The sequence below is a fragment of the Myotis yumanensis genome, unplaced genomic scaffold (assembly GCF_028538775.1).
Source record: "Myotis yumanensis isolate MYYU_CA2020_CCGP unplaced genomic scaffold, mMyoYum1.0.hap1 SCAF_6, whole genome shotgun sequence".
NCBI classification, from domain to species: domain Eukaryota; kingdom Metazoa; phylum Chordata; class Mammalia; order Chiroptera; family Vespertilionidae; genus Myotis; species Myotis yumanensis.
The window spans coordinates 21,560,656-21,588,611 of record NW_027223757.1 but is presented as its reverse complement, the minus strand read 5'-3'; the positions used below and the strand labels follow the sequence as shown (position 1 = coordinate 21,588,611).

General features: G+C 40.4%; 1 protein-coding gene across 1 annotated transcript; it reads left to right on the top strand.

Moving 5' to 3' along the window:
* The first annotated feature begins 547 nt into the window (after window positions 1-547).
* SLC18B1 (solute carrier family 18 member B1) lies at window positions 548-27,956 on the top strand. The gene is made up of 14 exons (XM_070417721.1): window positions 548-733; window positions 1,896-2,035; window positions 9,347-9,442; window positions 9,775-9,848; window positions 11,557-11,704; window positions 14,612-14,768; window positions 18,830-18,969; window positions 20,820-20,921; window positions 23,021-23,112; window positions 24,324-24,419; window positions 26,213-26,287; window positions 27,006-27,099; window positions 27,192-27,244; window positions 27,872-27,956. The coding sequence occupies exons 1-14, from the start codon at window positions 571-573 to the stop codon at window positions 27,942-27,944; spliced, it is 1,503 nt and encodes a 500-aa protein (XP_070273822.1). The 5' UTR covers window positions 548-570; the 3' UTR covers window positions 27,945-27,956.

Sequence of the window (27,956 nt, the reverse complement as noted above, 5' to 3'; positions counted from 1 at the left end):
CCCACTTTTAAAAAGAGTCCGGCATGGCCTGCATGGTTCAGTGGTTGAGCGTGTACCTATGAACCAGGAGGTCACGATTGGATTCCTGGTCAGGGCACATGCCTGGGTTGCGGGTTCTGATCCCCAGGAGGGGGACTGCAGGAGGCAGAGGATTAATGATTATCTCTCATCATTGATGCTTCTCTCTCTCCTTTCCTCTCTGAAATCAATAAAAATATATTTTTAAAAATAATAAATAAATAAAAAGAATCCGCATGAGCCCAATTTTCTAACTCACGTTTGTGTCTTTCAGTTGAGGAACTCCATCTTCTGTGTCCACATAAGCGTCCTTTCTTACTTTTAGTAGGAATACATTTTACTGATTGTAAAGTAGGGGGTTCCGCTATATGGACTATAGACTCGTCCTCCTTGTCTTATTTTTATTTGTATTTTTTCTTACACAGAACGAGAGATTGCAGCATATCCCAGATGGTGGAGTATGATAATAGCCTGTGTCTTTAAATAAAAAGAAAGGCCCTGCCCCGCCTCCAGGAGAGGCTGCTAGGAGCTGCCGGCGGGCGATCGATCGGGATGCCCAGCACCGCTGAGCAGTCTCCGCCCGCCTCCCGGTCGTCCGCTGGTCCTCTCCCGGGAGCAGGAGTCGCAGCGCTGGGACCCGGGAGCGGCGGCGCCGGAGTCCGCGCACCGCCCATGGACGCGCCGGGGGCCCCGGAGGGCCCACCGCCCCCAGCAGGTGACGGAGAGCAGCGCGACCCGGACGCGCCTCGGAGGCTTGGGGCTGGTCTCTTTCACTTGAATTAGCTGAGTTTGTTGCTGACACAGTGGGGAAAGCTGGGACCTGGCTGTAGGGTTCGGACAGCGAACTTTAACCTGCTTGGAAGGGGTTCCAGTTCGGGCACTGGAGCTGGTGTGGTCTCTGCTTGCTTCTCTCTAGCTCTGCGTTTACCGGCCGCGTTCACGAGTGCATTCTGCTAAGCAACCATTACGTGTGGAGGCCCCGCTGTTGTTCCCAACTTCTTAACTTTCTCTCAGTTCCCTTTCTCAGCCACTACAAACATTTTACAAAGATTCCTAAGACTTCCTCATGCGGCACAGATTTTTTTCCTCCTGCGCCGCAAAGACACACTGAAAAATTGAGCAAACCAAACATGTTTTTCTTACTTTAGTTTCTTTTTCCTTTTTTCCTCCAAACCATTTAATTTAAAAATGGCTGATAGATTTGCTGGGTGGGTGTTTGAAACTGAGTAATTGACCTGGTGTCTTTAAGTTGAATGAAAATTTAGTCCTTGGAGTAAGTATTAAATTAATCACTGTGAAAGGTCAGTAATTGGTGTGAAAAAACAGTAGTGAGTTACAGATCTGTGGGATTTGGCTTATCCAGGAGTGTCCCATTGTAATTTGCCAATTGAATTTTTTCGTTTGTTTTTTCCTTACTCTTCACTTAACGTCAGTACTGCCCTACAATGAATGCTTAATAAACAGCTAACCTGACATGCCTGAAACATTGAGTTCATGTAACAAGTGAAGCTAGGAGCTGGAGAAATCACCTTATACTTGAGAGCAGTACCCTTTGAAGGGCACTTGTTCCCTGATCCTTCTTGAATTTATTTGAGGTGAAAGAAATAGGCCTTATGGTGAAGGCAAAACAGAGCAGATGGTTTGATAAATTCTGTACTGAAATTCTAACAGGGAATACTGTGTCAACGAAAGTGATATGGTTTCAAAATTGCAGTAATGTACAAGGATTGTGTTACATGTGGTCACATGTGCTATATTGAAAATAGCCCTTAGCTCAGTAACTACTATCTTCCGAGTACATAGTCTGTGCATGGAGTGACATTTGTGTGCTTTAATCAGTAGTACATGCCTGTAATTGCAGTGTGTTTGCATTTAAGGTGATGACCCTGCAGCAAGTGCAAGAGAGACACCCAACCGGCTTTCGAAAGAACAGCTTTTTGTCCTGATATCGGCAGCTTCCATGAACTTAGGCTGTATGATGTCCTATTCCATCCTTGGACCCTTTTTCCCCAAGGAGGTGAGGCATTTTCATATCCTTATGAATTCTTCATTTTAAAAAGCCTTTTGAATTATTTAATTTTACAATATGTAGTAAAATGTAAAGATTTGCAGATAGCAAAGATGATGTAGAGAACTTTAGCAAACAGAAGACTTCTTATAGAATATTTGATGCCAGAAAAAGAAGATCCAGTCGAAAAGATCATCATCTTGGGAGGTAACTCACCTAAATATAATTGACCTTCTTTGCTTACTAGGTAGTTTGATTAACCTTTATTTGGTTTCGGCAGTTGAAAAAAAAGGGCTGCACTGCATAACTGAGATTTTAATGTTACTACAAAAGGTCTTGGTTAAGACAGTAAAGGAAATCGTGGTCCACTTAAATTCCCTTTTCTGACTTGAATTTTCTTGTAGCATCTAGAGGCAATGTTTGTGCCATGGAAAAATTATGATTAATCTTGACTAGGTCCTTCTAACCAAAGCCTTTTCCACGGTGTTAGAGTCTATAGATCAGCAGTCACCAACCTTTCGGACCTCTAGGACCACCAGTTGGCGACTGCTGCATAGATAATGGCACAGACTTAAAATGAAAAAAACCCCTAGAGCAGTGGTTCTCAACCTTCCTAATGCCGCGACCCTTTAATACAGTTCCTCATGTTGTGGTGACCCTCAATTTCATTGTTACAAATTGAACATAATTAAAGCATGGTGATTAATCCCAAAAACAATATATAATTATATATGTGTTTTCCGATGGTCTTACGTGCCCCCTGTGAAAAGGTCGTTCGACCCCCAAAGGGGTCGCAACCCACAGGTTGAGAACCGCTGCCTTAGAGGCTCCACCTGGAATCTGGAGGTTGATTGGCCAGAGTGTGACAGGAGTGGCCCTGGCTTGGCTGAGTGGAGATAACATGTCCACGTGTTTGACTTGGTGTTCTTTGCCCAAGCCTCAGTGCTCTGGCCCCTCTCAGCCCTCCAACTGCCTTGATAGCATATAGAATGATAACTTCATTCCGTGTACCACAACAGAGGATAAAAATGGCTTCTCTGCTAAAGAACAATAATACTTTGTACCCAGCCAGTGCTGTTTCATTTCCAGTGTACTTTTCCACACATTTAGCCTAGTTGCTCTCCACAGCTACTCCGTAAAATAGGCAGAGGAGTGAAGATCTCATCATGTTGTAAATGAAGAAACAGACTCAGAAGTTAAGTGTCTGACTCAGTCCGGTTCTGTTCACTGAATGGGAGTGGAAGGCTTCAGGACTTCCCACTCTAGAGTGTGCTAGGCTTTGGATGCGAGGGCAGGAAAAAGATCAGGAAAACATCCCTCTCTTTTCTTGTCCATTGGGAGTGAAAACATATTTTTAATTTTTTAAAATATATTTTATTGATTTTTTACAGAGAGGAAGGGAGAGGGATAGAGAGTTAGAAACATCAATGAGAGAGAAACATGATCAGCTGCCTCCTGCACACTCCCCACTGGGTATGTGCCCGAAACCAAGGTACATGCCCTTGACTGGAATCAAACCTGGGACCCTTGAGTCCGCAGGCCGATGCTCTATCTACTGAGCCAAACCAGTTAGGGTGTATTTTTTAAAAAGTTGCAGGGTATTTGGACATCTTTTAAGGAAAGGGTGTACAAAATGTTACGAGACTTTAGAGGAAGAATTGGTTAATTTTACCATGGGTGAGGGTGGGGGCTGGAGAGGGAAGGTCAAGAAAGGGTGGCATTGAAAGTGACTTCACAGGATAAATCTAAGGCGGGCCTTGAGAAATGTTAGTTCCCCAGGTGAAAAACAGAGGCGTGGTGTCCTGGGAAACAGCTTGAGAGAGTCACTGGATTAGCAAAGTAAATCGCCTGTTCTTGGGGACCAGCAGACAACCTGGTGTAGCTGGGGCCTGGAGCGGAGGAGGTCTGATTGGAGGCAGAGGATCTGAGGAGGCAGGTTGGAAGTAGAATGCAAGGGTCCTCACATGCATGCCAAAGATTTAGTCAGTGAGATGTCATTAGAGGCGTTTGAGCAACACAGAGTAGCCTGGCCAAATTTTGGTTCTGGAAAAAAATAATAATGACCAGAGCCTGTGGAATTAAGATGTAGAAGAACTGGAGTAAGTGGACCAACAAGTTAGAAGGGCATTTCCTGGATCAGGTGGAACTCAGTGAAATTAATGTTAATATCTTCTTAATGGAATACAGACAAAGGAAAACCAGGAGCTGTGTGTGTGTGTGTGTGTGTTATGTTTTTTTATTTAGTTTCTTGCTTGCAGAAGGGAAGGCTAAAGAAACGAAGACAGAGGTAGGAAGAGGGCATTATAACTTAAAAAGGTATAGATATGAAGAGTGAGCTCTTCCTTTTCATTTCATATTGAAGCCTTGTGGCCCTGCCCAAACTTACCCTTCCTCCTGTAGGGTCTGTCATCTTTCTTATTAGCCAGAGCTAATTAGACAAAGGGAAAGCAGGCCCTTCTTAAATTCTGGTACAGGATTCCTGCTTCTACTCCTTTTTCTGGCACCCTCCTCCTTTGTCTGAGGATTACATGTGAACCAAAAATTGCTTAGAATAGCTGTTCTTGCTTTCCTAATGTGAAGCAGGACCCATGCTCTAAAAGTGGTACTCAGCTGCTGCTGCGGTGGTTCTAGGACATCCTGTCACCACCATCCTGTTTCCACAAAGAATGTGGGAACATGCACACGGTGGAAACTGTCATGATTGCAGTGACCAGAAACTTGGCAAGTTTGTATCCTCATCTAGTAAATGGGGCTAAAAATACATCCCTTATTTAATTGTTCTTAGATATCATGTAAAACAGCCCTTAATAGGATTCTGGCTCATAGTAAGGGTCCAATAAATTTTAGTTGCCATAACCATTACATATTTTCTTCCAGACTCCAGAACTAAATACTTAGAACTATTAAGCAAAAAAACACGATATTGTAACTTGGCCCATGAATGTTCTTTCTACATCTTCATTGACTCCTTTGGTAATACCTTCCTTTTGAAATAGCTGTTTTACTTCACTAGGGTTGTCATAATAAAGTACCACAAAGTGGGTAACTTAAACATCAGAAAGTTATTGTCGCACAGTTCTAGAGACTGGGAGTCCAGGATCAAGGAGTTGGCAGGGTTGGGTCCTTCTGATGGCTGTGAGGGAAGGGCCTATTCCAGGTCTCTCTCCTTGGCTGTGTCTCTTCACATAGTCTTCCCTCTGTGGGTGTCTCTATGCCCAGATTTCCCCTTTGTATAAGGATACAAGTTTTTTTGTATTACAGCCAACCCACTGACCTAGTTTTAACTTGATTACCTCTGTAAAGGTTCTATTTCCAAATAAGGTCACTTCTGAGGTATTGGGGGTTCGGACTTCAAAATATAAGAAGTTTGAGGAACACAATTCAACTCATATACTACCTGACCTTTGTGTAGTAGACATGTCAACTTCATGTTCCAGTCTACATAGAGCACAACCTTTTGCTAGGATGTCATCAGTGGTATCTTTTACAATGATATCTCTCTTGTCTCCACACCATTATCTCATGTAGTTATTAGTAATGGAAGAGGAATGGCTGATTCTGATGCTTTAGATCAGTGGTTCTCAACCTGTGGGTCGCGACCCCTATGGGGGTCGAATGACCCTTTCACAGGGGTCGCCTAAGACCATTGGAAAACACATATATAATTACATATTGTTTTTGTGATTAATCACTATGCTTTAATTATGTTCAATTTGTAACAATGAAATTGGGGGTCACCACAACATGAGGAACTGTATTAAAGGGTCGTGGCATTAGGAAGGTTGAGAACTGCTTTTGATTCAACCTCTCCACTCTCTCCTGCCACCAGGTATTAGCGACCAGGGTGAAAAAAAAAACAAATATTAGAACAAAAGATGCTTCTAGTGCTTTTATCACTTGGAATATTGCAAGGGTTTTACAACTTCTGTACCAGGAACAGGGGCAAAGGCGAATATATATATATATATATATATACACACACACACATACACACACACACACACACACATATATATGTATGTATACATACATACATATATATGTATGTATATATATGTATGTATATATGTGTGTGTGTGTGTGTGTGTATTTTCACAGGTAACATAAAGGAAGTATGTCAAGATTAGCTAGCTGTTCACTCAGTTCCATGATGAAGTAGAGCCCACATTTCTTCAGCCAAGATGTTTTGTTTTTGTTTATACTTTTTTATCCTTTCTAATTCTGATTTTCTTTGTCAGCTAAAGCAAACAAATCTTTTTTCAGGGGGGAGAGGCTTTATTATTGAGGTATAATCAATATACAAAAGAATTGCACACATTTAATATATCTACCTTGTTGTGTTTGGACATATGCATATATCTGTGATGTCATCACCACAATCAAAATACTAAATATTTTTTTTTTAAATCTTTATTGTTCAGATTATTACATTTGTTCCTCTTTTTTCCCCCCATAACTCCCCTCCTTCCAGCTCCCACCCCACCCTCCACCCTCACTCCCCACCCACTGTGTTCATCCATAGGTGCATGATTTTAGTCCAGTCACTTCCCGCATCTCCCACACCCCTTTTCCCCCCAAGAATAGTCAGTCTATTCCCTTTCTATGTCCCTGATTCTATTATAATCACCAGTTCATTCTGTACATCAGGTTATTTATTCACTTGATTCTTAGATTCATTTGTTGATAGATGCATGTTTGTTGTTCATAATTTGTATCTTTACCTTTTTCTTCTTCTTCCTCTTCTTAAAGGATACCTTTCAGCATTTCATATAATACTGGTTTGGCGGTGATGAACTCCTTTAGCTTTTCCTTATCTGTGAAGCTCTTTATCTGACCTTCAATTCTGAATGATAGCTTTGCTGGATAAAGTAATCTTGGTTGTAGGTTCTTGGTATTCAGCACTTTGAATATTTCTTGCCATTCCCTTCTGGCCTGCAAAGTTTCTGTTGAGAAATCAACTGACAGTCGTATGGGTATTCCCTTGTAGGTAGTTGAGCCTCTTTCTCTTGCTGCTTTTAAGATTTTCTCTTTGTCTTTTGCTCTTGGCATTTTAATGATGATGTGTCTTGGTGTGGTCCTCTTTGGATTCCTTTTGTTTGGGGTTCTCTGCGCTTCTTGGACCTGTAAGTCCATTTCTTTTACCAGATGGGGGAAGTTTTCTGCCATTATTTCTTGAAATAGGTTTTCAATATCTTGCTGTCTCTCATCTTCTGGCACTCCAATAATTCTGATATTAGTCCGCTTAAAGCTGTCCCAGAGGCTCCTTACACTATCTTCACACTTTCGGATTCTTTTTTCATTTTGCTTTTCCAATTGGGTGTTTTTTGTCGAATCTTTGGTTTGATTCTTGTGCTCCTCTGGTCTGCTATTGGGTATAATATTCTTTATTTCAGTCCGTGTATGCTTACTTTCTAATTTCTTTATCGTAGCATCGAGGGTCTCATTAGTTTTCGTGAGGCTCTGCACAAATTTATGGCAAGCCCTCAAAATTGCGATTCTTAGCTCCATATCCTCCATTTCTGTCATGTTTTTTTGTCTCTGCATCTTTTATGCTTTCTTGGTGTACCCCCTTGTGGTCTCTGTGCACAGTCTTGTTCTAGCCAAGCCTTAATTGTTGTAGTTAACACTAGAGGGATTTGACCACCAGGCCGACTGGCTGTAGGAATCAGCTGTTTGGAAAGCATCTGTCTTCTGGGGAGGCGCTAGTCCAGCCCTTGCCTGAGGCGATCGGCAAATGGCTGTGCGCAGGGTTTGGGTGGGGCGGGCTCAACAGGGCGGGGGGAGGGAGCAGCTATGGCCGCTCTCAGTCCTGTCCCAGCAACCGCTGCAGACCTCGGAGGGGCCATAGCCAGACAGTCCCGCTTCTCCCGTTTGAGTCTGGGTCCCTAGAGACTCGCCCGGATCTGTAGCCCAGAGTCTGAGACTCACTCCTGAGTGAAAACGACAACCGCGCCCTCAGCCACCAGCCCGCTTTGCGCGAGCACCACCTCACCACCGCACCACCGTACCTTTAAATTTTCCACACTGCGCCTCCTCTGTGCGTCGGAATGCTGTTGTTTTTGCTTCTAGTTGAAGAGTCTCTCCTCAGCCAGCCTTCCTGTGGTTCTGGTTGATGTCCGTTCCGACTTTTAGTTGTATTTTTGAAGTGGTTGTTTACGGTGGCAGTCTCCGGTGTTTACCTATGCCGCCATCTTCGATTCCTCCTTATCCAAAATACTAAATATATTTATCACCTACAAATATTCCCTTGTGTTCTTTTGTGAGATTTTTTTATGTTTATTTTCCTTTCTTGTTTTTTTTTATGTGATAACAATCAATATGAGCTTATCTTGCTTAACAGAAACTTTATACCAAATGAATAATAATTTCTCACTTCCCCCTTCCTGAAGCCCCTGACAACCATTTTATTTTCTGCTTCTGACTATTTTAGATTCCTCAGGTAAGTGGAATCATGCAGTATTTGTTCTCCTGTGTCTGGCTTTTTTCACTTAGCATAATTTCCTCAACGTTTATCCATGTTGTTGCAAATGCCAGGATTTTCTTATTTTTTAAGGCTGAATAAATATTCCACTGAATGTATATGTTAGGTTAGGTGGCTCAGGAGGCGGCATAGGAAATAAAGAGAGTCCAGTTAATCAGAAAAGAAAGAAAGGAAAGGCTTCATTCTGCATCCCCGGGCGACCCACGGGCCCCAAAGACAGGGTACGTGGATCCGAGCCAACAGGGAGGGGGGCGCTTTTTTTATACAGCTGTTCAGTGAGGGCCGGGGAGCATGAGCTGTGGGAGTTCCCTCCGCGGGGGTCATCACGGTTTCCAGGTGTCCTCATCTGCCTGGTAGCTGACCTGTTACAAATTCTAGGAAGGGCCCAGTATCTGTGTCACCATCTGCCTGGCGGAGGCATGCATCAGCTCCTGGACCCCCTTTCGACCTAACAGTATATACCACATTTTTTTTATCCATTCATTTGTTGATAGACTTTTGGGTTGTTTCAATATCTTAGCTATTGTGAAAAATGCTGTAAATTTCTCTTTCAGACACCACTTTCAATTCTTTTGCTATAAACTCAGAAGACAGATTGCTGAATTATATGATAGTTCTATTTTAATGTTTGAGCATGATGAGTGAATTATTTTCATGTCAGATGAGGTTTTAGTATAGTTTCCCTTACTTCTCCATCCTGTTTATTTTATAATAATAATTTTTAAAATTGCTGTACAGATAAAGGTTACAAGATGATGCTCATATCTAATAGCTCCATTTTTTTACACTGATGCGAATTTGTCTTTCAAACTTATTTCCTTTTCAAATTTTTTTTAAAGGCTGAAAAGAAAGGAGCCAGCAATACAGTTATTGGGATGATCTTTGGATGCTATGCTTTGTTTGAACTGCTGGCCTCTTTGTTCTTTGGAAAATATGTAAGTATTAAAGTTCATATGAACATTTCAATTTTAAAAATTGTACAATGAGTTCTTCTAATTTATCAGTCTAGAATTTCCATTGATGCAGAAATAACCACCATTATACTTTATGAATTGTGCCACTGTTGACAGTTCCATTCTTAGAGTTGATTGATTTTTAACTTCTTTCATGGTTTAAGAAATGTATGTTTTTATTCTATTAAAGAATTATTATAGTAACTGCTTTTATCTTTCCCAAATGGTATATTTTCTGATAAAGTATATTTGTTTATGTCAATATAGACTTGTAGTAGTCATTAATTTACCACTTTCTTTAACATTTATTATAGCTTGTACAGATTGGAGCAAAATTTATGTTTGTATCAGGAATGTTTGTCTCAGGAGGAGTCACAATTCTCTTTGGGTAAGTCATGTTTTGATATGTTTAGGATCTTGAACATGTTTCATAATCTATCTTCAGTTTAAAATGTTAATGGATCCTTTATATCAGTCAGTACCACTGGTTGTTGAGTGCTCTGCATGTGACTAATGGTGAAGGGAGTTGGATGATGTAGAAAACAGGATGAGTGACATTGGTCTTAAGAAAAGAATCCTCAAGGGCAGCGGTTCTCAACCTGTAGGTCACGACCCCTTTGGGGGTTGAACAACCCTTTCACAGGGGTCGCCTAAGAACATCGGAAAACACATATATAATTACATATTGTTTTTGTGATTAATCACTATGCTTTAATTATGTTCAATTTGTAACAATAAAATTGGGGGTCACCACAACATGAGGAACTGTATTAAAGGGTCGCGGCATTAGGAAGGTTGAGAACCACTGCTCTAGGGGATGGATCACCCATAAACTGACTATTGAATCTATTCATTAGGACTCCTGTGACTGTGAGTGACAGAAACTTAGCTCACTTTTCTGAGTCACAGAAAATTTTTGGCTCCAGCAAGAGAAGGAGTTTCTTACCTAGAAAATCAGCTAAAGAAAATCAGAATCCATATGCTAAAATAATTTTATCAAGCATCTTTCTTAAATTCCTGGTTTTTCATTCCTCTTCTTGTGCTTTGTTGTTGGATAGACTCTACCCTTGTGATGGCAAGATGGCCCCCAGCAGCCACTTTCCTAATAGCTTCTGGTAGAGTTACAGAATGGAGTTCCACTGGCCTAATCTTTGTTGATGACCCATACTGTATCAAGGTCACTGTAGCCAGGGAAGAGAATGCACTGATGAGCCAGGCCTAGTCCTGTGCTCACTTCTGAACATGGGAGCAGAATGGTTTCACCTATTGCTATTTGGAGAAAAGGGAAAATAAATCCAGAGGCAAAACTTTGAAAGTTCTTAAGTTTATACAACCATAGTGGCAAATAATATGGAGGAGTTTAAACAAGTTCTTGGGGAACATAGATGAGTGATAAGAGTTTGGTGAGATTGTGATGAAATAACCTAAGGAAAACCATATTAAATTAAGTGTTTTTTAAATTGTTCTTTTTATGTGGGGTGGTCTTCTATTTTCTGTATTCACTGTATTTGAAGGTTTGAGCCCCACTATGGCTCAAACCTGAAACTAAGAATCTTCTATATTGGTTCTTGTCAGAGTGATGCTTTATATTTTAAAAGGCCTATTTAGTATTATTTAGGGAGTCAATTATGTCAGCAGAAAAGGGCAACTAAATTCTCATTATGCTTCCAATTGGTACCTCCCAAAAGAAGGTAATTCTTCTACTCAAAGTATAACAAAGCAACTTTTTAAAAAGTTTATATTCTAAAGAGATTTATTCTAATAACTCTAGGTGAGCTACTGCTCTTTTCAGTGAGTACAGTTAAGAAGGAAATGAATAGAAACCAGCTTGGCCCTGGCTGGTTTGGCTCAGTAGATAGAGCATCAGCCTGCAGACTGAAGCGTCCCAGGTTCTATTCCAGTCAAGGGCACATTCCCGGGTTGCAGGCTCCACTCCCAGTAGGGGGTGTGCAGGAGGCAGCTGATCAATGATTGTTTCACATCATTGATGTTTCTATGTCTCCCCTATCCCTTCCTCTCTGAAATCAATAAAAATATATTTTTTTAAAAAGAAAGAAACCAGCTTGGCATTTGAGACTTGTTTTGTTCTCTTTTAGTTTATTGGACCAAGTTCCCGACGGACCGGTATTTATTGCTCTGTGTTTTCTAGTGAGAATAACAGATGCCATAAGCTTTGCTGCAGCAATAACTGCATCTTTTTCTATCCTCGCAAAGGCTTTCCCAAATCATGTGGCCACAGTATTGGTATGTATTTTATATTTTTTTTCCTATTTTACCTTTAGTGTAGGCTAAAATATTTGTTTCACCTTCCAAGTTAAACCTGGGGTCCATTCTACTAGACATGCTTTTTTTTTTTACAATCTGTGTTTGTTACCTTTTACCTTAGTTTGTATTTCCAGCAGCAGGCTGTCAATAAATGTATCATCAGTCTTACTTAGGTCTCTTCCTGGCCTTAGAATCCTCTGAATGGGCAGTTTGACAGGTAAATGTGGTCCAAGCCAAATATTCTTTTTGCCACTTTTATATTATTTTTTTAAATACCTTCCTAGTAGTATTTTGTTCTCTCTGTGTAGCTGAGATTGGGGCTCGGCTGCCTGAAGCGTTCCTCTGGGTTAGAAAAGACTCAATCTGTAGGGTCCTTCCTCCACTTTTCCAAGATTCATGGGAGCGATGTTAGCAATAAGTGTGTAAGTGCTTCTGTGCTGTCTGCGGAGTACCCTCTTATTTTGCCATAAAAACCCAGAACCTGGTAGCATCATATTGATGTATGTCTCATATATTGCCTAGGTAACTGGACATCTGGTATTAGTGACACACCAGATTCCTGTTGGCTGCTGCCTCCCTGACCCCAGGTGGGCTTTCCCATAGGTCTCTCCTTGGACCCGGTGTGTACAAAGACCAAATGTCACCACAGAGCCTATAATTGTCCTCTAGAGCGTGGGTCTGATAGTTTAGTACCAAGGACTCCTTCATTTACCCATATAAAATAATATGTCTGGATAGGCTCATTTAGGATAGGCTCATTCTATAGTCATTGCCACACAGTGCTGGCCATTGTGGCAGGTACACTGTTTACATCTCCCAGGAATATATTTCTCAAAAAGGATTCAGAAGACTAGTCTGTTGACATGCTCTGCAAAACAAGGTTTTGAGGCTAAACATGTTTGGAGTGTGCTTATGCTCTCCAGTTCACATTAGTGTGTTAATACTCTGAGAAATTCTATAGTAGAGATAGTTTATTTAATGTTCCACAACTCAATTTGACTATGGAACCACCTTTGACTCTTAAAGAACTGGTACTTTGTGGAACACTCTGGAAAGTGTTGCCCAAGAAATTCCTATGATGCCACAGTATTTTGGATTTTTTGATCAGCAGGACATGCCAAGTTTCTATGTAAAATTGCAGCCAAAAGGTAATGGCCTAACATGGTAGTTGATCTGGATAACATTATTGTGAGAAAATGTAGGATTTCTGTATTTGTTATAAGACGTTGAAAGTTATTAGTGGACTACTTTTGTGTCTTCTGTGAGGTCTGAGGATTTTAGGTTGCAAGCCACGGGTCTCTGTTTAAAGCCCCTAAATTAGACTGATTTAAAATGGTGCAATTTCTGTAAGAGTTCTGCGATAGCGAACTATTTTTCCCATAGCACTGTTTTGTTTAACTTTAACAAAACAAAATAATTTTACATGGTACAAAATTCAAAAGTAACAAAGGGAAATATAGGATATAGTGAATATATTCTTTTTTTGTCATTTATTTCAGCTCTGGTGAATATATTCTATATATTACTATTGCTCAGTTCCCATAGACACTCCTGTTGTCCGGGCACCCAGCCCAACATCACTCCCCCAGAAGGCAACAGATACTACAGGTTTCTTCTTAAGCAATTTCATGTATTCATGTACACACACACACACACACACACACACACACTGAGAGAGCATGATTCCCTCCATTTTCTTTGCACTATGGTAACATACTCTGTCTTACTTATTACACAAACATTGAAATTAGCTTGGAGCCTGGCTGGCATGGCTCAGTGGTTGAGCGTCCACCCAGGAGGTCACAGGTTCGATTCCTGGTCAGGGCACAAGCCCGGGTTTCGGGCTTGATCCCCAGTGTGGGGGTGTGCAGGAGGCAGCCGATCAATGATTCTTTCTCATCATTGATGTTTCTATCTCTCTCTCCCTCTCCTTTCCTCTCTGAAATCAATAAATAAAAAATAGAAATTAGCTTGGAGATCTTTTTATATCTATATATGAAAAGTTCCTCTTTCTTTGCTTCTCTTTAATGACTGTGTAGTACTTCACTGTATGTATAACCTAGTTTATTTAAATTGATGAAAATTTCATTGTTTACATCTTTTGCTGTTGTAAATAGTGCTTCAAATATAAGCTTGCACATACACCATATCACATCTTTATGGCTATATCTGTAAGTTTGATTCCCAGAAGTGGCATTCTTGGTCAGAGAATGTGTGTATTTGTAATGGTTGATTTGCCAAGTTGCCCTGTGGTGCACACTCACCAGCAATGTTCAAAGATGCTCTTTCCTCAAATTCTTGGAAGTATGGAGAGCTTGATAGGCGATAGGGAAACATTGGCATCTTTAAATGTTCATGTCTTTAAAAAGGGGAAGTGAGCTTCTTTTTACATGCCTAAGAGCTTTGCATATCATTTATGTGTCAACAGTCTCTTTATAGCCTTTTCCCATTTTCCTATTAGGTTTTTTTCTTTCTTTTCCCTTTTTGAATTGAAGTAACTCTCTTGATATATTTGGGAAATTAGTCCTTTGTCAGTATTTTTTCTCTATTCTTTGTCTTTTGTTGTGTTTTTCCATACATAGTTTTTCCTGTTTTCATATAATCAGATTTATCAATCTTTTCTTTTGTGTTTTCTGAGTTTTTGTGCCATAATTAGAAAACCTTCCCTACCATAAAGACTGAGGAACAAAAAACTCCCATATTTTATTTTTTAGTGCTTTTATGATTTCAAAATATATATTTAAATTTGGGATCCATCTTGAGTTTGTGTGTATGTGTGTGTAAATTGTGAAGTGGATAGAATTTTTTCAGATAGTGCCCACTAAACCTTTATTTGTTAACTTTTCAATCAAAATATATTAACTTATTTTTTTTCCTCAATTTTAGGGAAGTCTTGAGATTTTTTCTGGACTGGGACTAGTTTTAGGGCCTCCTTTAGGTGGCTTCTTGTATCAGTCCTTTGGCTATGAGGTGCCTTTTATTTTGCTTGGATGCATAATTTTGCTGATGGTACCACTCACCATGTACATTTTACCTAGTTATGGTAAGACTATATTTGTTACTCGCTTTAAGAATCTTTCAGTATTTGCATGCCTTTGTAGACCAATTTAATGTATACTCACTTTTATTTTATGTAATCAATGGTAGATTTTTAGAGTACCCTGAAGTAACTAATTCTGCTTTTCAGAAAAATCCTGTAGGCAATCAGTTGATATAAATGTCTATACATCAGCAATTTTTCTGACCTTTAGAACTAGCAAATATTTAATTTATGATCATAAAACAGAGCCATATGCAATGCCAACCAAAAGTCATCTTGGACTTAATTAAAGATTCAGAATGACAAGTTACATGCACCACACATGGCACCATCTTCTTAGAAGGCCATATGAGATAGGAGGGCAAGCCCACACTTTCCTTCCCAGTGGTCCTTGCAGCTATCTGTGCAGCACAGCCAGGTGCGAGGACACCAGGCCGCAGCAGGCAGTAATGGGAGTCATCCTGGCTTCAGAGCTTCGTGCCCATAGGAGTTAGCATATCCTGTGACAACTCCATGGCACCGCCTCCAGGGCCTCCACAATCACACTCAGGGAGGCACAGATACCTCACCAGGTGCTTATTAGTTTGTTTAGAATTCCTTCCGTTCAAATGAAATTTGCCAGGCCAGGGTAATTTGAATTGTGAGCAAGATTGCCTCGTAACACAGTTGTCATTTTACCCTTGACAGATTACTAGGGGAACAGAGCAAGAGTTCACGTGGGAGCTGGAGAGACAGAGCTAGAGACCATTGCTAGAGAGGCACCATCATTCACCCTGAAACATACGGTGGGGCCTGTTCTCTTTCTAACACCAGTAACACGGCAGCCAGAGTGGTATCTATAGACGAGCGTCTAAGTTGTGCTTCCACTTGGGTGTCAGATGACCACTCAACTGATAACTAAGCAACTGACACCAAGTCAGATTCTCATGCAGCAGAGAAAGAGTTTTACTGGCCCTTTATCACACTGTATAAGGAAAAAAGACCTTGTTTACTAGTTAAAGGTAGGACATAGCATTGAAAACTTCTGTGATTAGGTGCTGAACTGGCCCCAACATCTGTTACTCCTTGAGTCCCAGCCTGCTCTCCCCATTTCCTCCCCCCATGCCCAATCTTGGTATCCTTTGCAGCCTCCTCTAACCGCCACCAGCCTAGTTGGTTGGTACTTGTTTCTCTCATTTTTTGTCATTCCTCAATTAAAATTTCCCTGCATCTTCATTGAACTTTACAAAGCCCCAGCTAGCTGTATTTTTATGAACAAATTGGCTTGACAAACTTTCTCTTTATCTACAGAAGGACCTTTTAGTTAGATTGAATGGGGAAAAATGGTATAACAATTTCTAAGACTGTTAATGTTAAGGCTGTAAGTATTGCCATTGAGTGCTTTTTAAAACTATTGCTTTAGGAGAGCTTAAAGATAGAAGCTAGAAAATTAACTCTTTTTTATTTTGTTGACATTGGCAGACTTTTGTGTTCTACTCCACTCATTTATCTCCTTCTAGACCCCTGGACAATGTGGCTTTAGCTTTGGGTGCCTAAGAGTCAGCTATGGTTCCTAACCTCTCCCTCATCTTTTATATCTGTTCATCAAGTCCTCTCTTCTGTACTGCTCTAAAGAAATATTTCTAACACAGTCATGGACATGTCAATCTTCCTATTAAAAATTCATAAATCTATAAAATGTGAGCTTTACCCTGAAAGCCATTAAGAGCTGTTGTTAGATTTCAGCAGGGGAGTCACGTGCGCTGGAGTATCCCTCCCTCCCATGCTACTTACCCTTATTTATCCTTCAAAACTCATTTTGTTACCTCTTTTGGCAAGTTTTTCTGAACCTTCTCAATTACTGGACTAATGCTGAGTAAGTACTACCACAGTGCTCAATATTTTTTCTGCTCCCTCACACCTGAGGGGTACCCCACCTCCCCATCTCTACAGGTAGCTTGCTGCGGCAGGTGTTGCCAAGCAGGGAGTCACACCCCTTTAAGAAGAATATATCAGAATTGGGGAGAGCAGAGAGAGTACCGAGCAGCTAGGCAGAGCTCCCCAAGTAATTCTGCCGTGTGCCTCTTGAAGCAGTTATCACTCTAAGTTTTCAATATTCGAGCTTCTTCAACAGCTTAATTAAATTCTTTTTTTTTAAATTGAATTCTTTATATGTTTGTTTTCACAGACATTCTTAGTATTTTGGTAACCCTCTTTCACACTTTGTATTTAGAGAAGGGACCAATTATGCCACAATAGTTTGTCTTATACCATAACTTCATAATACCTTTTATATGCACCATAAATTTAACCGATTAGAGTTTGTATTTTATCATTTATATCTTAAGGTGACTAGTAAATACCTTTAATATACAATTCAAAGTCCACACCAAGTAGTCTGCCTGCCGGCACTTCCACACGGAGCCACATGGTGGTGCTCAACCTCTTTCTAATCTAGATTGACTGCAGGCTCCCTTAGTTGAGTGGCCTGGGCTGTGCTCAGATTTGGTTTATGGTGAATATTTGGCTAATAATTAAGATACTAACACCACGATTTAACTTTATCTCTCATATTCTGACAAAGTCTAAATGTAGCACTTAAAATAGCTGAACCGCTCTCTGCTTTTTTCATACTTTGCTCCATACTGGATCATTATTCAACAAGAATGTATTGCGTAATGAACCATGGTGGGTGCTATTAGAGAAATGAGGATATACAAGTGCTGATCCTGGCTCTCAAAGACCATGCTCATCCAACCTCAGCCAGGATCACCTGTGGCCCGGATCACTGCAAAATGCTCTAACCGATGCCCCTGTCTCCATTCTCCTCGAGGCCATGGAGAGGCCTCTTTCCAACACAGATCTGAGTCTCATCCTTGTTTGAAATCCATAGAGATTTCTTAGGTTTCTTAGCATAGTTTACAAAGTTCTGCATAATCTTATCTCCACATTCTTCTGCAGTATGATCTCTCCCCGTTACATAGGTATCCCTGACTCTCATATACCCGGATTAGTCCTTCCTCCTCTTTGCTTGATCATCTCAAACTCATCCTTTAGGCACCAACTTAGGTATTACTTTTGGAAATCCTTTTCTATATTGTTCCCTGGTGCTGTGTGTGTGTGTGTGTGTGTGTGTGTGTGTGTGTTTTAAGGAAATGCTCGTATGTGCTCCAATAGCTACCCTCTTAACTCCATCCTACCTTTCTTCACTTTTCTCTCAGGATAGAGTTTGTCCTCTTTGCCTTTGTCTGCCCAGCATTTTGCATGGAACCTGGCTCAGCAAAGATTTTCTTTAGTAAATTAATGGGAAGATAGGAAAGCCATCACACAATACAAAACAATGATGAACATGAATTATAGCTTAAGTGTTAAAAGATATGGCATCGACTTGAAGTGCAGCAGGAAACTAGAGAAAGGTAAAATTTGTGGAATAATCAGGGCCATTGCCAGACCTTACAAAGTGAATAGATTTGAAAAATTAGGGAAAAAAGAAAGGAGTCATAGAATATGAATGGAGGCTTGGGAACAACTGTGCCTGGTACTGGGAACTGGTAAATAGTGTAGGGAATGGTGGGAAAAGGAAGGTTGGCAGTCAACTGACCTTGAAAGTCAAATGTACTTTACACATGATTCAGTAGCACTGCATTCAATCCAGTGTTTTCTTTGCCAGCAGAAAATAAAGTGTTGCGTTCTTTGATGAACTCCAATTCCTCCTCAGCACACACACATTGTTCCTTGATGAAAGATCTGCATTTTCCCATGCACAAAGTTAAACCTTACAGATTCTTTATTCCATCTGGGAAAGGCCACACTTACCTCTAATAACCTATAACCTATGACCCCTTCTTCTCCTCACACACTCTGATTCCTTTTGAATCTGAGACATTATTTTTAGGAAAACAGTGTGGCCTCTAGGTTTGAATAACTTCTGCAAACGTAGGTAATAAGCAACTTTAGGCAAACTCAGAGGTGCAGTTATTTTAATAACCAGATGATGATGGCCTTACCAATGTTACTTTTCATAATAGGTTAAATGATAGTTAAGTTATTTTAATTACTCCAATTTCTCTTTTTATTTTACTCAGAGGAGTCTAATCCAGGTCAACACTCATTCTGGAAACTCATCAGTTTACCCAAGGTTGCACTCCTAACCTTCATCATCACATCACTCAGCTCCTGCTTCGGCTTCCTTGACCCGACTCTGTCTCTCTTTGTTTTGAAGAAGGTAAGCAGCCTGATTGCTGAAGAGCTCCACGTTGTAGCAAGACATACGCAGAATGAGAACTGCACCCCTGAGGTAGCCTGTACCTTTGATGTCCCTGTAACTAGGGGTCTGATTCTGTGTAAATGAAGGAAGCCTTTCACTAAGTAGCTCAAACATTTGTCTCCTTCTTTCCAAGGCCAAGCTTGAGTCATCATAGGTCTGGCTTGTGTATCATCCTGGCTGCTTAATAAGGACACCTTTCCTCTGTCTGTTGGAATTTCAGTGGGGAACTTGGGGTACCCATTGGCTCATTTAATGTGAGGTATCCTCCCTGAATCCACTGACTTTTTAGGTGATCACATAGAATTGAATGTCTACAGGCTATATTATATGTAGGATAGGAGGGAGGACCCCAGAGCCTCTCCATCTTTTCAGTGCCGAGGAATTAATACTGAATTCTAAAAGTTTGATATCATAGAAATTTTTTTTAGATATTTTTGAAAAATATTATTAATAATGCAATAAAGTATATTACCAAGCCTGGTAGTTGACGATACGGAGAATTAACGTGTCAACACTGACTTTATGTGAAGCCCTAGAATTGAAAAAGCACAGTTACCAGAAACACCACCCTGTGAAGTCGCTAAAGCCAGTTTTGGGTGTGTAAACTACCCAAAAAGATTAACCTGGGACTATAATTATAATGCATGCCCCAAGGTTTAGAGAATTGAATACCAGGCTTAAGCAGGGAGCATCCAGGAAGTAACACATAAGAAAGCTTTTATGTCTGTGGTGACACATCCCATTCACATCAACAATGTGTTCTTTAAGAGTCTTTTTCCTGTTCCAGGAAGTTGTGTCTAAAAGTTTGTAACCATTCTCTTTTAAACCTAAGTCATTATTGTCTATCTTATAAGAAATCTTTAGAAATGTATTTTTCTATGATTTTTTTTTTAACCTTCCTTCTGACTTCTTATCAGTTGTTTGAATAGGTGGTTTGCTGCCAATCCTGGTTTTCCAGCCTTTAGGGTAGGAGGGCTCCACCCTGTCTCCTCCCAGTTGTAATATCAGAAGAGGGCATATCTGACTTTACATATCTTACTTTTGTATCTTGCTTTTATCTTTAAAACACTAATTTTTAGCATGAGTTAATATTTGTCATAAACATTGTTAAAATATAGACTGGCTCATTAAATTTCCTAGGCTTAAGTTAGAAAATTAATTAAGGAAATTGAGGAGAATGAGAACAACTCAGATAACCAAAAAAAAAAAAAAAAAAAAGGCATTTGTATCATATTGGTAATAATAACAGTATCAGAGTTACGTGGTAGCTTACTGTTTCAAAGCCTTTTAAAATGTGTCATACCATTGAAGTATTTATTTAAATATTGCTATCCCTTTGAGATGGGTAGAATAGATAATATCATCAATGATTTTTACATCAGTGCACTCAGTCTGTGGACAATCACATTAACTGATTGCTTGTTAGAAATGCAAATTCCCAGACTTTTTGAAAAAAGCTTAGGGCCCAAGAACCTCTCTTAATAAATTCTCCAGGTAAATTTTATGCACCTAAAGTTTGCAAAGTATTCATTTACATGTAAAAACTGATTCATAGAAGCAAAATTATATGTTTATTGTCAAGTGCTACAAGCAAAAATCTAGGACATCTGACCTCTGATTAGGTGTTTGTTTTTCCTCCTCATAGAGAAAAAGTAATCCATTGACCAATAGACAAACATTAGGAAGGATACTGAGTGTTATTAATAGACTGATGGTAGATAACAAGAGTTGAAGAAATGGTAAAATAGATGTTTATTTTAAAAATGACTTAATCATGTATCTTTAATAATACAAGATTTCTTTTACAGTTTAACTTACCGGCTGGACATGTAGGACTGGTATTCCTGGGTTTGGCACTATCCTACACCATTTCTTCACCACTCTGTGGTCTACTAAGTGATAAAATTCCAGTATGTACACTTAATTTATATTTAAGAATTGCTTTTGTATGTTTAGACCAGTAGTTTTCCAACTGTACCTCTAGAGCTCTAGAGGTCCATTGATTAGAATTGATATATTCTTTTATTTTTAAACTAGAGGCCTGATGCATGAAATTCGTGCACAGGGGGAGGGGGAGTGTCCCTCAGCCCGGCCTGCGCCCTCTCGCAATGTGGGACCCCTTGCTCCTAACTGCCCACCTGCTCCCTTCTTACCACTTGGCTTGCTGCTCCTTACCACCCACCTGCTCGCACCTTACCGCTTGGCTGCTGCAGACACAGGAAAGACTCCCACCCCTGCTGCTGCACTCACCAGCCATAAGCCCAGCTTCTGGCTGAGCGGCGCACTCCTGCTGTGGGAGCACACTGACCACCAGGGGGCAGCTCCTGTGTTGAGCATCTGCCCCCTGGTGGTCAGTGCATGTCATAGCGACTGGTCGTTATGGTCGTTCCACCGTAACAGTCACTGGGCTTTTATATATGTAGACTAGAGGCCCTGTGCATGGCATTCGTGCACTGGGGGGAGGGGTGTCCCTCAGCCTGGCTTGCACCCTCTCACAATCCAGGATCCCTGGGGGGATGTCCGCCTGTCAGCTTAGGTCCTTAGCTCTGCCACAGAGGCAGGAGAGCCTCCCGCCACCACCACTGCACTCGCTAGCCGTGAGCCCGCCTTCTGGTTGAACAGTGCTCCCCTGTGGGAGCACACTAACCACCAGGGGGCAGCTCCTGCATTGAGCGTCTTCCCCCTGGTGGTCAGTGCGCATCATAGCGACCAGTCATTCCGCTGTTTGGTCAATTTACATATTAGCTTTTTATTATAAAGGATTTCCACTTCGTTAAAGTGTAATTGACAAAATGATAATATATTTAAAGTTTACATCATGGTGAATTGTTATGTATATATAGTATATTGTGAAAGGAGTTCCTCCATCTAGTTAATTAGCACATCCATCACCTCACCTATTTATCTTTTTTGGGGAAGGTGAGAACATTTAAATTCTAACATATTCAATTTTTTGAGCTGATGGAGAGGTTCCAGTGTGAGGTTCCACTGACTTACAACCTGAGCAGGTTAACTTTGCATTAGACTTTCTAAAGATTAAAAGCTACCCAAATACAAAAAAATGGATTGACTTTAATAATTAGGCCAGAATTCCAGAGGTGTTGGGTCTTGATCCAACAGAGAGGAGATAATTTGGTTTTCCTGTGGGAGTGAAGAGCTTGGCCACATCAGTATGCATTGGTTATCCCCCTGACAGAAAGTCCCTTCTGTACTCCTTTAACTAGGTCTATACCAGGGGTCCTCAGACTTTTTAAACAGGGGGCCAGGCCAGTTCACTGTCCCTCAGACCGTTGGAGGGCCGGACTATAGTTTAAAAAAAAACTAGTCGGCTGCTAAGCAACAGGCAGCGGCAGCAAAAACACCCAGCAGGCCGGATAAATGTTTTCGGTGGGTCGCATGTGGCCCGCGGGCCGTAGTTTGAGGACCCCTGGTCTAAACCATTCAGTCCAGATAACTAATATGAAGAAATAGTGCTGTTAGCCAACTTTTAAGCTTCTCTGGCATTAGTGCTTATTTGTCAAGATCTAAATTACATGGAGATTACTAAGAAAAGCAAGTGTCTTAAACAGTGTTTTAAGCTTGGTTTTAAGACATTGTCTTACATATAACTGAGCAGCTATTATACCCCTATAATTTTTAGCCTGCATTCAAGTAGTGTATAAGGAATAATTTTAGTGGGTACTTTTTTTAATAATGTAAAATTTCCAGATGTTTTACCTGCTTGTTCCTTGTAGTGACTGCTTTTTAAATTGTTAGATTTGAACTGTTTCGTCATGTACAAAATCTGCCATCCATTCCCTTTGCCAGGAATCCTTGTTTTTGCATATTCCCTGTGTTTGGGTATGTTGTCCTTGCTTTTGTGTTTACCGCCTACCTATTTTCTCTTAAATGTAGAATTTTGTTTTCTTCACTATATTTGGACTTTTTAATAATGCTCATCAGTGATTTTTTAAAATATTCCTTGATCATGGAGGGTTTTAAAAGTTTCTTTGGTCCCTTTCTTTATCAGCATCTAAGGAAATGGTTTCTGGTTTTTGGAAACATAATCACAGCAGGGTGCTACATGCTGTTAGGACCAGTCCCAGTCTTGCACATTCAAAGGTAATTTTTTCTTCTCTGTAATTTTGGTCAAATAGCATTAAGAATTTTTTTTTTAATTTGGTATGATATTAGGATCTCTTAGTATTTCAAGCCTTATTATTAAAATAATTACCTTGCTTTATGACAGTATTGGATTGTTTGTTAGACTGACAGTATTTATCTTACTAGAAGCTAGCAGTGGTACAAGCAAACAGGAATGCATAAGATCTGTATCAAATGAGAAATATGCTTATTCTCCCGTTGTGTTTCAATATCATACTTTTTTGTTGACACTTGTCTTTAGTTGATACTTAAAATGTTTTTTGTTTTAAGGAAGGCAGGGACCAAATGTGTTTTTTTGTTTGTTTGGTTTTTTTTTTTTGTATCATCCTTACTATGTAGTAGCTGCTCAGTAAAGCTTGTTTTTTTGTTGTTTTTTAATATTTTTATTGATTTCAGAGAAGAAGGGGAAGGGAGAAAGAGAGATAGAAACATCAATGATGAGAAAGAATCATCAATTGGCTGCCTCCTGCATGCGCCCTACTGGGGATAGAGCCAGAAATACTGGCTAGCCAGTCAGCCAATCCCCAAACACCAGATAGGGTTGACTATGCAGCCCCAGCCAATCAGATCCTTTTTAGTTTTCTCTTCCTTTTCCTTTATTCTTCATCCTATCAAAGCTTCTTGCCTTCTGTCCCATTTTGCAGTTCTCAGAAAGGAGACTGTTTTTATCACCTAAATTGTCTTCATTTGGAAATAGTACTGATATCACAGGGATGCTGCAGCATTCAGTGAAGGTAATGGGTGCTAGGTAACTGGCATAGTGCTCCGCGTGGTACAAATACTAGTTTCCTGTCACTTTACCACCGCCCTTCTGACATTTTTTAGCCAAATGAATTTCAAAGCCAAGCAATTGAAAGAAAAACATTAGCATTGGCGCTTTCACCAATTTTGAAAGGATTTTGCAGGTGAAATAAGGCAAATTGACTCCAGACATGTGATATATGTGACAAAAGACATTGAGATATCAGGATGAATTGACCCCCACCCCCAAGTATAAGGAGCTAAAGGATGTGGTCACTGAATGAAATGTGATCAGATGGGAATGAGGACAAGACCAGGCCTGGAATCTGTGAAAGGAACTTCTCTGGGATCCCGCCTGCCCTCCTTATCATGAAGCTTTGTGTCTCTTCAAAGGCTAATTTTTGTTTTTCTCCGAAACTCTTTTGCAGTCAACTGTGGCTGCTGGTGCTGATGTTAGTCATCATTGGCATTTCCTCCGGAATGAGTATAATCCCGACTTTCCCGGAGATTATCAGTTGTGCCCAGTAAGTTACTTTCATTCTGTATTTTTTTAAAGTATATTTTTATTGATTTCAGGGAGGAAGGGAGAGGGATAGAGAGATAGAAACATCAATGATGAGAGGGAATCATTGATCGGCTGACTCCTGCACACCCCACACTGGGGATCAAGCCCACGAACTATGACATCCTGGTTCAGTGGTTGACGCTCAACCGCTGAACCACGCTGGCCAGGCAAGAGCTGTATTTTAAACAGGCTTTCGTGGATTTCTCAATTTTGTGAGATTTTGGAAGTGTTTTTTTTTTTCACAATAGTATATCTTTATGATATCATGTCACACACTATTGTGATATAAATAGTATGTGCAATAATGCAATAATATAAATGTTAATATATACAGTAATAGTTAAACTGGGTTGTGGATAGAGGCGTAGCTTGGTTTATGTACAGATACACATTTAAACAACCAAAGAAAAATGGAAAAGCCTTGGCATTATTCCTCTCTCCTGGAGGAGGTCCATCCAAGAGCATAGAGTGACCAGACAAAATGGCTCTAGTACCAAGTCCAATGCGTGAGGGGTTTTCCAAGCCATTCTCTCACACCAGCTGGGTGGCCTACAATTCAACTCAGTTCTGACACTGACCCCCCACAGACAGATCAGATTTCACAGGCTTAGGGCTCAGTCCCACAAGACTGTCCCCACTTCAGATGCCAGTCACAAGCTCAGCGTATCACCTGTACTCCTGACTGACTGGCTGTCAATCAGATGTCCCCATGATCCCCTCCTTGGATTTGATTCATTTACTAGAGCAGTTCACCGAACTCCAGAAACCAATTTACTCCCAGATTATGTTTATAACAAAGGATAATAAAGGGTAGGAATCAACAGCCAGATGAAGAGATACACATGGCAGAGTCCTAAACAAAGGAGCTCCTATACTCATGGAGTTCGGGCCCTGCATGTTGGCAGGTGTAAGCGTTCCGGTTCACCAACCAGGAAGTTCTCTGAACCGTCCTTTTGGTTTTTTATGAGAGTTTTATTACTCCGGCATGGTTGATTAAATCGTCGATCACTGGCAGTTGATTCAACCTCCAGCCCAGAGGTGAATGGTGTGGAGGGATGAGGGTGGGGGGACTGCAAGTTTCAACCCTCTAATCACAGGAACAGCTCTCCTGGCAACCGGCCACCATCCTTAGGTGTTTTCCAAAAGTCACTTCATTAATTTAACAAAGACTTTTATTGCTTTCAATCAGGACATTTCAAAGATTTTAGGAGTTGTGTGTGCCAGAAATGATCTAAGACCAAACATGTATTTCTTATAATAAATCACAGTATCACACCAGGCATTTGTCACTTGGTCAGCAGTCTCCCACTTAGCACTCTGATGATGGAGAATACAGAGTGAACTTGGGGGAGTTTATCCCTCAGGGAGAATATCGGCCTTTAGGCTGTGTCAGTCAACATCTCCCACAGGAAGAAGGAGCTGCCCTGCATTTTCTAAAAGTTGCCTTTACATGCTCATCCCATTTTAAGAATTTCTTCATTATATATTTTTCTGAGCATTTAGTGCAAATGGCTTGTGATTCTTAATGTTGTATCTTATATATGCAACAAAATTATTTTTTAGAAAACCAGGAAGTAGACATTAGTATGACAATTCCTTCAACTTAGATTAGCTTTTTATCTTAGAAATGGAGTAATCTTACTGTTGGTTTTGTTCAGATTACTCCTGGCTTACTTTATCCATTATGCACAGTTCTTTTCTGTCACACAGCTTCCCTTGCAATCACTGATACACTCTTGTCTCTCTTTGCAGTGAAAATGGATTTGAAGAAGGATTAAGTACACTGGCACTCGTGTCAGGTCTCTTCAGTGCAATGTGGTCCGTTGGGTGAGTAGCCATTGAATTCCATTCACACTGGCAAGATGGAAAATACTGTCCCTCAGTTACAGATGAACAAATGGAGATACCAGATGAGTTGGCCAAAGGAACACAATTTATTTAGGGCAGAACCAGAGTTTTATCTGTACCCTCTGACTCTAAGATCATTGGTTATGCCAGCAGTTTTATATACCTAACCAAAATGGTCCCATGCATGTCTTATAAAAATGATATTTTTAAGTTCACTTATCATTTTTAAAATTTATTTACTTATTTATTTTGTTACTCTATACCATGCCAAAGGGATAACTGTATGCTGGCAATGTAGATATCATCCATAAATATGTACTGAATTAAATTATCTTTAATACAAACACTGAGTAAAGAGAATAGTATAAAAATTATTTTGAATGCCTGTCTTTTTTTAATTTTATTTTTGTGTAAGGCATCAGCTTTTCAGAAGCAGTTATAATTATACAATTATTTAAAAGATTTAAGCATCATCATTTTTCAGGTAGAACCATTTTCTTATACCCAATGCTGGGTCCAGGAATCACCATTTTTCTTTAGAACTTATAGTTCCAATTTAATGAAAACCTATAACTGAAGGAGCATGCAACCTTAGGAAGGATCTCTCTCCCCCCCTTTTCCCCATCTCCCTCTCCCTCTCCCTCTCCCTCTCCCTCTCCCTCTATTATTTAATACCCTTTCTTCTTTTCATTGTTAGTGCTTTTATGGGACCAACACTGGGTGGATTTCTGTATGAGAAAATTGGTTTTGAATGGGCCGCAGCTGTACAAGGTCTGTGGGCTCTGACAAGTGTGAGTAATCAGTCTTTTATTTTCATTTTCTTTGTGTGGAGAAACATGACTTGGAGAATTGACATTAACTAGTAACTTCGATTGTGTTAAAGGGACTATTGATGGGCTTGTTTTATCTATTGGAGTACTCAAGGAGAAGAAGAAGGTATGGTCAACTCTTGAACTTCTTTCTCCCTTTAAAGTTGGCTTGTGACCCAACCTGGTTTAGCTCAGTGGATAGAGCATTGGCCTGCAGACTGAAGGGTTTTGGGTTCAATTCGTCAAGGGCACATGCCCGTGTTGCGGGCTTGATCCCCAGTATGGGGCATGCAGGAGGCAGCTGATCAATGATTCTCTCTCCTCATTGATGTTTCTACCTCTCTCTCCCTCTCCCTTTCTCTCTGAAATCAATAATAATAATAATAATAATAATAAAATTTGGCTTGTAGAGACCGTGTATGCATATATGCATAACCCATGAACACAGACAGTAGGGCGGTGAAGGCATGGGGTGGGGGGTGGGGACAGGCTGAAGGGGGGTTATTGGGGGGAAAAACGGACATATGTAATGCTTTCAACAATAAAGGATTATTAAGGAAAAAATAATAAAAAATAAAAGTTGGCTTGTGGAGATGAAAAAGAAACACCATTCTACCTCCATTCTGACAGTCAGCAGATTGCTAGGTGCTCAGGACTTGGCAGATACCTTTGAGGAGGTAGTTGGGTAGAGACATAGGTACTGAATTTTTTTAAGATGAGAAATATTACGATTCTTTTCTTTCCTTCAATGTAGATCAAAAGTTCACAGTATCCTTGATACAGAGGCGGAACAGCGTGCTCTCTTGCCTGATGAAAACCAGCCTTGAGAACCTTGGGAG